General features: G+C 32.6%; 2 protein-coding genes across 2 annotated transcripts in view; one reads left to right on the top strand and one right to left on the bottom strand.

Annotated features, from left to right (window-relative positions):
• The window catches only part of LOC111714094 (4-hydroxy-2-oxo-heptane-1,7-dioate aldolase), a 7,638-nt gene extending 2,590 nt beyond the window's left edge, over nucleotides 1-5,048 (top strand). Inside the window, exons 3-10 of the mRNA XM_023489133.1 lie at nucleotides 345-405; nucleotides 610-670; nucleotides 1,522-1,606; nucleotides 1,704-1,788; nucleotides 2,967-3,049; nucleotides 3,651-3,720; nucleotides 4,714-4,830; nucleotides 4,981-5,048. Of these exons, the coding sequence (XP_023344901.1) occupies nucleotides 345-405; nucleotides 610-670; nucleotides 1,522-1,606; nucleotides 1,704-1,788; nucleotides 2,967-3,049; nucleotides 3,651-3,720; nucleotides 4,714-4,830; nucleotides 4,981-4,991 (573 nt within the window). The 3' untranslated portion in view covers nucleotides 4,992-5,048. The remainder of the gene's footprint in view (nucleotides 1-344; nucleotides 406-609; nucleotides 671-1,521; nucleotides 1,607-1,703; nucleotides 1,789-2,966; nucleotides 3,050-3,650; nucleotides 3,721-4,713; nucleotides 4,831-4,980) is intronic.
• Nucleotides 1-11,479, bottom strand: part of LOC111714096 (mediator of RNA polymerase II transcription subunit 23-like) — a 35,276-nt gene that overhangs the window by 13,903 nt on the left and 9,894 nt on the right. Inside the window, exons 14-21 of the mRNA XM_023489135.1 lie at nucleotides 10,445-10,603; nucleotides 9,989-10,111; nucleotides 9,199-9,273; nucleotides 8,954-9,107; nucleotides 7,713-7,771; nucleotides 7,073-7,213; nucleotides 5,880-6,017; nucleotides 5,532-5,618 (exon numbers count right to left, since the gene is read on the bottom strand). Coding sequence (XP_023344903.1) covers nucleotides 5,532-5,618; nucleotides 5,880-6,017; nucleotides 7,073-7,213; nucleotides 7,713-7,771; nucleotides 8,954-9,107; nucleotides 9,199-9,273; nucleotides 9,989-10,111; nucleotides 10,445-10,603 — 936 coding nt within the window. The remainder of the gene's footprint in view (nucleotides 1-5,531; nucleotides 5,619-5,879; nucleotides 6,018-7,072; nucleotides 7,214-7,712; nucleotides 7,772-8,953; nucleotides 9,108-9,198; nucleotides 9,274-9,988; nucleotides 10,112-10,444; nucleotides 10,604-11,479) is intronic.

The following is an 11,479-nucleotide window of genomic DNA, read 5'->3' as shown; positions in this document are numbered from 1 at the left end:
ACATCTAATTATCTTACATCTAATTATCTTACATCTAGTTATCTTACATCTAATTATCTTACATCTAATTATCTTACATCTTATTATCTTACATTCTTCAAAATTAATTAAATTAACTTAAACGAAAAATGTAAAAAAATAACGTCATTGACTTAAAAATACGAATTAGATGTGGTTTTTAAAATATCCCTTTTAAGGTTTATACTTATTTTCTTTAAATCCTCCAATTAAAATAAACAAATTTCACAAGTCTAAAATAATTATTGTTGGTTATGTACGAAGGGGAAAGTCGTCTAAATAGCTAGCTAAAAAACCAAAGCCTAAAATGTTACATTTCTTTTCAGGTTCGAGTAGCAGACAACAATCCAGGCTTGGTACAGAGAGCACTGGATGCCGGAGCATTTGGTAAAATGAAAAAAAACTTTTAAAAAGTGTGAAAAAAATCCTTTCAAATAATGGTTAATGAATTTCGTAAAATAAGCAAAATAAAATTAGATTATTAGTAACGCCGAACTTTAATCTTGAAGTTTAAATTTATGTGCATTTCTTTTTCTTTAAAATCTTAAATTTCAAATTTTTATTGATGATGTTTTTTTCTATATTTCTAAGGTATCGTGGCCCCAATGATAATCAATGCAGAAGATGCAAAACTATTGGTAATAAACTCAAGGTAGGAAATGTTTGACATTTTCCCAAGTAGAAATTTCCAAAGGTACTTTCCCAAGTAACAATTTCCAAAGGTACTTTCCCAAGTAACAATTTCCAAAGGTACTTTCCCAAGTAACAATTTCCAAAGGTACTTTCTCAAGTGACAATTTCTAAAGATACTTTCCCAAGTAACAATTTCTAAAGGTACTTTTCCAAGTAACAATTTCTAGAGATACTTTCCCAAGTAACAATTTTCAAAAGATACTTTCCCAAGTAACAATTTTCAAAGGTACTTTCCCATGTCACAAGTTTTAAAGATACTTTTCCAAGTAACAAATTCTAAAGGTACTTTTCCAATTAACAATTTCTAAAGATACTTTCCCAAGTAACAATTTCTAATGATACTTTCCCAAGTGACAATTTCTAAAGATTCTTTCCCAAGTGACAATTTCTAAAGATACTTTCCCAGTCAACAATTTCTATAGGTACTTTCCCAAGTGACTATGTCAAAAGGTACTTTTCCAAGTGACACATTTTAAAGGACATTCCCCAAGTGACAATTTCTAAAGATATTTTCCCAAGTGACACATTTTTAAGGACATTCCCCAAGTAAAAAAATCTTTCAAGTGCCAACTTCCAAAGTTTAATTTTCTAAACAGCACTCTCCCCAATGTTCTATCCATTAATAATATTATATTTAACATATCCTGACGTGTATAAACCAAAATTAAATCTGGAAAATGTGCGAAATTTCTATGTTTCCTGATGCACAAAGAAAAATGGTGGATTGAAACCAACATTATAGATCTAAAATTACTGCTAGAAGATATGTTGCAAAGGGCCTTTAAATTCTATAATTACATAATTATTTAGATATCCTCCGATGGGGGTTAGATCTTGGGGCCCATCTAGAGCTTTGGCTAACCCAGATACCACTCAAGCTAATTTGCTTGTAAAGGCAAGTTGGTCCCATTTTTATAAGTGAACGTTTACTATAAAAGTAACACGTGACTAGGACTCAAATAGAAGATTAAATTGACATGTTTATATGATAGGTATTTGCTATGATTGAAACCCAAGAGGCAGTTGATAACATTAATGAAATTTTGGATGTTGATGGACTAGACGGAGTCTTCGTAGGTAAACAGAAAATAATTATATTATCCTATATATCAATGTGTCAAGAGCTAAAGGTAAAAATGTAAAAAAAAACTTTTGTGGTTTATATCAAGAATCTATAGTAATCTGTTTGTTTGTAAGACTGATCATAACTAATAAACACATTGACCGATTTGCCTCAAATTTTATTTAGAACCACTGCACTGGAATGTTCTTAACCTGAACCTTGGTTTACAAGTTGAGTGGGTTGATTTGTTTCCAGACAAAGCTGGGTTCTCAAGCTTGTGTTATTATAAAATTCTGTTTGATAATGAAGCAAACAAATGAAAACTTTTGAATCAACTTTAAAGTTTAGACCAAAGGAATTTTCACCTTAATTTTGAAAGATTCTTAAAAAAGTATGCCTTCAATGAATGAAAAAATATCCTTTAAATCTATGAATTTTTTAAAGACTAGCATTGCCTGGAAATTAAACTTTCCTTTTAGAAGTCTACCAACTAAACCTTGAACCTTTAAACCAATCGAAGAACATTCCCGTGGTTTTACGGAGTTCCTAAATCAAAATTAGAGGAAAATTGGTCAAAGAGTTTATGAGTTATGATCGAACAAATACCAATCAGACAGACATTGCTATTTTACAAATATAGATGACAGCTATCTTTGTTTCGTTTAGATAGAAACACATCTCAGCCATTTTTTTGGATGTTGATGGACTAGATGGAGCCTTCGTAGGTAAACAGAACATAATCATATCATCCTACATATCAATGTGCGATGCAACGTTTGTTTATAAGTGAACAATTACTATAAAAGTAACATGTGACTAGGACTCAAATAGAAGATTAAATTGACATGTTTATATGATAGGTATTTGCTATGATTGAAACCCAAGAGGCAGTTGATAACATAAATGACATTTTGGATGTTGATGGACTAGATGGAGCCTTCGTAGGTAAACAGAACATAATCATATCATCCTACATATCAATGTGCGATGCAACGTTTGTTTATTTGTATCCAATTAACTTCAAAAGGTCTGAACCGGTGTCATCTCACATGATCCTCCAGAGACGGTCTATGGTCGGTCAACCCTTTTAGATCGAATTTGGAAAAAAAAGTAAATCCGCAAAATTTGTCATTACCATCAAAATGTACGAAACAAGAAAAAAGATTAATTAATTAATTTAAATGATGCCTAGGACCCTGCGATCTTTCTATTTCCCTTGGGGTGCTCCCAAAAGCAACCCCTACCGAACCCCATGTTGTTGATGCAATTGAAAAGGTAAATACATTATTATTAAAGAGACTGTTAATGTGATTTCAATGAAATAGGGCTAATTCACAACAGTATCCTTAAAATCTTTATCTAATCAATAATGTGGAAGTTTTAATTGTTTTTATAGCGTGAAAAAGGGTTTAATTCTTACAATTTACCCTTTCTTTCAGTAGCAAGAAAGCCACAAGTCACATTTATAGAGAACGTGCAATTGGAAGTAAAAAATAATTTTCAAGAGAAAAATACTCTTTCATTCTTAATCATGCAAAGCTTTTAAGGGTACCGCTGTGAATAGGACATGCCTCTCCATATTTTTTATCAAAATATATGAGACGCATTATTCAAAAAAAATTTTTGTGATATTTCCATATATTTTATTTTATTTGCAAAGACATATGTTAGATTAAATTTTTGCAGAAAAAGGATGTTAAGATGCTTTGGATTATAAAATGTAAGAAAAACCTAAAACGAAAATCTTAAATTTGTTTTAAAGATTTCTTTTTTTAATCTTTTTGTGACTTATGTATAATTTAAGTCTTTATCAGGAGGGTATGTTGAAATTACATTAACAGTCTCTTTATGCTCTAGGGCTATACTTTTATTTTAGGTAAAGAATGGATGCCAATCCAGGGGGAAACTAGGTTTACTCTTCTGTGGAGATCAAACAAGAGCTAAAGGTAAAAATGTAAAAAAAAACTTTTGTGGTTTATATCAAGAATTTATAGTAATCTGTTTGTTTGTAAGACTGATCATAACTAATGAAACACATTGACCGATTTGCCCCAAATTTTATTTAGAACCACTGGAATGTTCTTAACCTGAGACTTGGTTTACAAGTTGAGTGGGTTGATTTGTTTCCAGACAAAGCTGGGTTCTCAAGCTTGTATTATTATAAAATTATGTTTGATAAATAAGAAAACAAATGAAAACTTTTGATTCAACTTTAAGGTTTAAACCTAAGGGATTTTCAACTTAATTTTGAAAAATTCTTAAAAAAAAGTATGCCATTAATCTATATATGACTTAACTTAGAAACTTTAAACCGATCTAAGAACATTCCTGTGGTTTTATGAAGTTCCTAAATCAAAATTAGAGGCAAATTGGTCAAGGCGTTTATTAGTTATGATCGAACAATTACCAATCAGACAGACATTGCAATTTTACAAATATAGATGACAGCTATCTTTGTTTCGTTTAGATAGAAACACATCTCAGCCATTGTCTTGCAGAAAACAGCTGTTTTCTAAAAACGCGGGAAACAGTTTAAAGGGTTCAGTATATTAAAAATCTTGGGGACAATGGTAACATTTAAGAAATAAAATGCTTAGGCTCTATTTATAGATAGTGTTGTTAATCGTGTTGGATAGTTTTTAGAAACAATTCAATAAAACTTCCAAGATTTAAAATGATAAAGTTTGCTTTTATTAAACTTGGCAATATCTTTATTCTAAAAAATAAAAATTAGGAAAAAAGTTAAAAAACGATTGTTACAGCAGGTTCGTTTTTGCATCGTATTTGGATAGTTTCTGGGTCAAAATTGACATACTTAAAGGACGAAACATAAGACTTAGAAAACATTTCCTTCACTTTTATTATGACAAATTTAGACTATAAAAGAAAATATAGGGAAAAAAATGAAAAACGAACCACCTGAACCACCCTATTTATAGAGGCCCTGAGGGAGGGATGGTCCTTGACCTTCCCTGGAGCAGACCTTAGTTGGATAACAAGTACTCTCAGTAATATAACTGACATCAAAGTAGGTGGTCCTCGACCTATCAAGTCAAGTGAGCACTTGAATAGTAGTTGAACTGGCCGTAGGTAGTTCAGTTACCTCTCTCAAATTTATTAAAACCGGTTCCAGAGTTGTAAAATGGTTTAATTTCCGTCTTCGCAATAGTTATATTTGTTTATTTTAATAACATTTACTTTTTTAGATGTTGGATGAGCGAAAAACATTGTTGTGATGCATTTTTAATAAATATTATAAAAAAAGAAGTAGTAATCTCTGTTTGTCAGTTAGTTTGTGTGTCCGATCAAAACATATTTCATTTACTATATCTTCTATATATATCTCTGCTTGTCTGTCTGTTTGTTTGTCCGATCATACCTCAGAAACCCCTAGACCGATTTTTCTCAAATTTCAATCGGGAACTAGGTAGAACGGGAATGTTCTTAGCTTGTTAGGTTAGGTCGGGAATACTTAGTTTCCAAGGAAAGCTTGGTAGGTTTTGTACGTTTGAATTTAAGCCACGTCTAAAATCCCCAAAAACGGTTTCAATTGAGCGCCGGCTTAAATCTTGAAAATTTAATACAAATTTAAGTGGAACCAACAAAATTTGAGCCGCGGCTTAAATTTAAACCGCGACTTAAATTCTTTAAATTCGGCTTCTGTTTTGTTGAGGCTGAATCCCTAACACAACCAGCCTCAATAAAAAAGGTCCGCGCAGGAAAAGGGGCGCAAAGCAGTCAAAATTCTTGAATTTACCTTGTAGGCGACCGGAGCTATTCCAGTTGAATCTTCAGACTCAAAAATCATTTTCCAAATCAGACAGAGGAATGTCGGTGTCACACCCTGGAATTATAATTATCAAATTGTTAAAGAGACTGTAGACGTACTTATCAATTAAACCCTTTAAACATCCTTGAACAAGCAAAAGGTGTAAAGCCGTTGTGAATCAGACATACCATTAAAAAATACAACTACAGTTATGAAGAAGACCCTTTAAGATTTTCTGGAACAGTGGGAGCGCGAAAAAGAAATCGGCACTCTACCAAAAACAATTTGGCAAAAAAAAAATATTTAATTAAAAAATCCAAACAATAATAATAATACCTGTTGTGTAAAATGATTAATTTTATCAGTATCTCCGGACAGGGAGTTCCAATAACTCCAATCTTCATCCACATTCTTCTTAAGCTGGGCACTCTGCTCTTTCATGGAGGGATACTCATTCATCAACTCAATCAAAGGCTGAATATATACTTTTTAACATTTATTCTTTTGTTACATTGTATAAAACTAGCTGAAGTACCCGGCGTTATCGGTGAAAAAAACGTCGAATAAAAAATTTCGATTTTTGAAGAAAAAAAATTTCGAAATTTTTTTATCCTATGTTACTGTTACTCCCTGGGCACCCATGGGTTACCTCAAAAATGTTCAGCCCATTCGCTAACATATATAAATATACAAAAAATATATATGAGCGAATAGCTTTAGTAGTTATCTCTGTTTGTCTGAATGTATGTCCGATAGAAACTAATGAACATTTGACCGATTTGTCTGAAATTTTAATTGGGGAACTCCTTGGAACCACAGGAATGTTCTTAGCAATTGGTTAAAAAATTCTAAGTTGAGTGGGTCGACTTTTATAGGAAAATCATAATACATTAATAATCATTTATAATCATACTTCTTTAGCCTTTAACTTTAATCATACCATTTTTTGTGAAAATTCTCGATAACAAATTTTCGACACCTCCGAAAAATTGCCAAGTTCATTTGTTCATGCTTTCTTGAACACAGACCACAGTGATTCAAAGGTTGCAAGCTTTCCATGAAAATTTTTTCCAGCAATTTGCCAATTTCTCCTTATAAACTAAAGCTTGAAATAAGTACTTTTCAGTTTTTAAATCGGGCCCAAATTTTGTGTGGGACCTCACGTGACCCCAGGGAAGGTTTATGAATGACCAAAATTTTAAAAAGTGTTCAAAAGTTTTTTATTTTTGTAAAATTTTGAAAATGCGCGAACAAACATTATGAAATTCGCAACCTTTGTTTTGTTTTTGTTTTATACTGTACAAAGAGAAGATGCTCACAGATAAAGCCACAATTCAAAGTTGAAATAGAAGATGGGCGCAAAGAGCCCTAAAACCCTAGTTAATTAATATTCATCCACTCTATCAAGGCAAAAACAAAAATTAAGAGGGATGAGAAATATCCGTAAGCATTATTTGCTGATTTTTGTTAGAAAAATGTTAATACATAAAAAATACTACATTTTTTTGGTGTCCCACTGTATCGCTAACCTGCGGAAAGTACTTCTGAGTGTGAGAGGGCCAGGAGTGTGGAGTACTCTGCATAATCCCTCCCACCACCTCCCTTAACCAACTTGATCCATTGCTCTCCAGTCCACCAATATGGATAGTTCGAGCCAGCGTTAAAATCACCTGAAATAACGGCATTAAAACTAAGTTTTTGATAGATGAAAACTTTTGAATGGACGGATTCGGTTCAAATTAAACTCAAACTATTTCAGTGATCAAAATTCAAGGGTGTAAAGGGGAGGTTAGGATTATTGATACTGAGAGAATGCGTTTCCCGATTTCAATTAGATATATCATTTTAAAAGTTATCATCTAAGGTATTTCTGAAAATCTTCAAAATGTTTTTTTTTATCTTTGTATAAAACTTCATTCTTCTGTTTTAATTTTAGAAATTTTTAGGGATTTAAAAATATACTTTCTTTAAAACATGGCCAATTGACCTATCCACTTTAATAATCACTAATTTAAAAAAAAATAATTTGTGGCAAGTATTATGCCCTTTAGATCCGGATCCATGGAACCGCATATTAGGCGGATTCAAATTCAGAAAGCCAATATGTTGCTGATCCAACGGATCCGGATCCTAAGCACTGCTGCCTAGTATTTAAGCACTATACCTTACCATTCTATTTAATTCCTCTGATTCTCCATGTAGAGGATATACTGGTTTACTATTACTGCCTGAATAGTATCCAAGCACTAAACCTTACCATTCTATTTAATTCCTCTGATTCCCCATGCAGAGTATATGCTGGTTTACTTTTACTGCCTGAATAGTATCCAAGCACTATACCTTACCATTCTATTTAATTCCTCTGATTCTCCATGTAGAGTATATGCTGGTTTACTATTACTGCCTGAATAGTATCCAAGCACTATATCTTACCATTCTATTTAATTCCTCTGATTCTCCTTTTAGAGTATATGCTGGTTTACTTTTACTGCCTGAATAGTATCCAAGCAATAAACCTTACCATTCTATTTAATTCCTCTGAGAGTATATGCTGGTTTACTATTACTGCATGAATAGTATCCAAGCTCTATAGCTTACAATTCTATTTAATTCCTCTGATTCTCCATGTAAAGTATATGCTGGTTTACTATTACTGCATGAATAGTATCCAAGCGCTATAGCTTACAATTCTATTCAATTCCTCTGATTCTCCATGTAGAGTATATGCTGGTTTACTATAATTGCCTGAATAGTATCCAAGCACTATACCTTACCATTCTATTCAATTCCTCTGATTCTCCATGCAGAGTTTATGCTGGTTTACTATAATTGCCTGAACAGTAACCAAGCACTATACCTTACCATTCTATTTAATTCCTCTGATTCCCCATGCAGAGTATATACTGGTTTACTATTATTGCCTGAATAATATCCAAGCACTATATATACCTTACCATTCTATTTAATTCCTCTGATTCTCCATGCAGAGTATATACTGGTTTACTATTACTGCCTGAATAATATCCAAGCACTATACCTTACCATTCTATTTAATTCCTCTGATTCTCCATGTAGAGTATATGCTGGTTTACTATTACTGCCTGAATAGTATCCAATTGCTGCACCTTTAATCGGCTAATTTTAATCTTTTGGTTTTGTATTCTGTTCTATAATCTTCACACAAAAACACAATGTACAGATTATACAGGGTGTCCCACATCATATTAGACCGTCAACAGGTCTAAATTGCGATTTTAGGGACTATTCAGAAAACTTAATTAGAATGAATCATTTTGAAAAATAACATAAGGCTTATATAAGAATTTGCTTGCGGAAAATGATAAGTTTTTCGAGTATTAAGGGTTTATTTTGTCGTTAAAGATTGGAGATAATCTAATATGATATGGGACGCTCTGTAGAAGCACAAGTGAGATATAATGCCGCAATATATTTAATATCTAACCTGAGCGCAGAGCTCTCCAGCATAAGATTCAGCTGTGCCTGGTTGGGAGCATGGTTGGACATACTGTGCAAACTGGTCAGTAGATTTAATCTATAGTGAGCCTAAATACATCAAAATTTTCAAAAGTGGATTGGGTCAGAAAACATTTATTTTCAAGAAAATAGTTACACACCTCAAACGTTAAAAACCAACCTGTACGTGATGAACCCTATAGCTGAATATCTCTAGTAGAGTATACAAAAAAGACCAAGCTTGCAAACCAAAAACCTGGAGAGAAAAAAATTATGATAAGCATGCGATTGTTTCTGAAAAAATGTGATTATGTGATTCTGAAAAAAGAACAACCTCTCCTGACTATCTATCTTAACANGGGGGGGGGGGGTATTTAGAAGAACCCAACGTGTTCTTATACAATTCTAACTGTACGCAAAATTAAGAAAATTATCCACAAGATTACTTTGATTCCCGAAATCTCCCCTATTTAGCTCATAACTATTTCGCGTTTTTTTAAAGAAATAAAAGTATGAATGCTTTATTAACTTTTTATTCGTTTATGACTAAGCTTATTTACTACTCGAAGATTTCCTCTCTCTCTATTGTGCATTTAAAAACATCAAATATAGAATTAGTTGTGTTCCTCATCTCAGGTGTTTGAAGTATTTTTAAATATACGAAAAATTCCTTTAAAGGGACTTTAGACAAAATTTCAAGTGATCTTGCATTTATAGAGTGACATGTTCGATTAACAACAAACCGTTGTCTAATTGATAATGACGTAGATATCCTTATTTTTATACCTGAAATTTGACAAGAACTAATACTCAAGAATACACAGTAATTATGACCTCAGGTTTCCAGACAGATAATTGTCAGCCTTTATAAAGGAAGGGGCGTTTTAAATTTGGTCCACTGTTCTCTCCGGCACTCAATTATCAGCCATAAAAATAAGGATATCTCTACTTAATGAAAGAAAAAGTACAACCTTGGGAAGGAGTTGGCTCATGAATCCTTTAATACCCAGGGACTCCAGCTCAGAGTAGACAAGGAGACGGGTATACGTCTCAACCATACCAGGAGATATACAGGTTACAGACTTAGCACCAGCCTAGTATTATTATTATTATTATTATTATTATTATCATTATCATTATCATTATCATTATTATTATTATTATCATGGTCATGGTCATTAAAATTGACATTAACAACTTTAAAACTACAAGATTTAAAGTGATAAATTGTTATCTAGGAACTAAAAACTATCGTATTTGATCTTTGAACTATTTACCGACATTTATTCATCTAACTACTTACACAAGAATGATTATTGCTTCAAGAATTGTACGTGTAAAACCAACTATAAGAATGAATGCCGCAAATTTCAAAGACGACCTAGAAATTGTCCTTTAACAGTCACTTAATGGTGGGAGTATATTACCAGTTTGAGAATATGAGTAACAATATGATGCAGTAGAGACATCTTGCTGTGAACGGACAAACTATCCAGGATCTGCATGGCTAGCGGCTGGATGGGTAAACCTGCACTCACATCAACACCTAGATACATTTCAAACATAGAAATATGCGCGTTAATGAACTATAAGCGGAATTTCAAGTGACCCTTCATGTTAAAAGTGCCCACATAGAAAAACAAGATCAAGGGTTCAAGATTAACGATACTCCGAACAAGATTCCGACCTCTGGAGTCAGAACTATTGTATTGTTAATCTGGAGATTAAGCATTGATCTCCAGACCCTTTTGATATCCAATGGTGGTCATAACCTGCACGGATGATTTGTTGAGAAATCAAGCATTTATTTTAAAACTTAAAAGTGCCCGCATTGGATATCGAGATATCATGCAATCAAGATTAGCGATACTCAACACAAAGGTTCCGACCTACGAGCAACAACCTTTTTAATCTTTTTAAACATTTAAATTTGTTTGGTTTTCAGGTGGCTGCACATTTGAAAATATTTTTTTTCTTTAAAAGTTCAATATTATTACATAATGCAGATTTTTGAAAAAAAGACGACAGAAAAAAAATCAAACAATTTCTGAACGGTTAATAATTCATTAATATTTGTTTTCGGATTTAATTACTAATTTATACTACTTTGTGAACTAAAGTACATTAAGCTTTTTACACTATTTTTGATGAAATGAGAGATTAATACTGTATTGAGCTCTTTTCCATTCAGTCTTGCTTGATTACTATTTTCCATACAGTCTTCATGGGTACTATTTTCCATACAGTCTTGCTTGGGTACTATTTTCCATACAGTCTTGCTTGAGTACTATTTTCCATACAGTCTTGATTGGGTACTATTTTCTATACAGTCTTGCTTCAGTACTTTTTTCCATTTGGGTACTATTTTCCATACAGTCTTGCTTGTGTACTATTTTCCATACAGTCTTGCTCGGGTACTATTTTCCATACAGTCTTGCTTGAGTACTATTTTCCATACAGTC

The sequence above is a fragment of the Eurytemora carolleeae genome, unplaced genomic scaffold, assembly GCF_000591075.1.
Source record: "Eurytemora carolleeae unplaced genomic scaffold, Eaff_2.0 scaffold1437, whole genome shotgun sequence".
NCBI classification, from domain to species: Eukaryota; Metazoa; Arthropoda; class Copepoda; order Calanoida; family Temoridae; genus Eurytemora; species Eurytemora carolleeae.
Note: the sequence above shows the minus strand (reverse complement) of the source record. Positions and strands in the feature narration are given on the sequence as shown.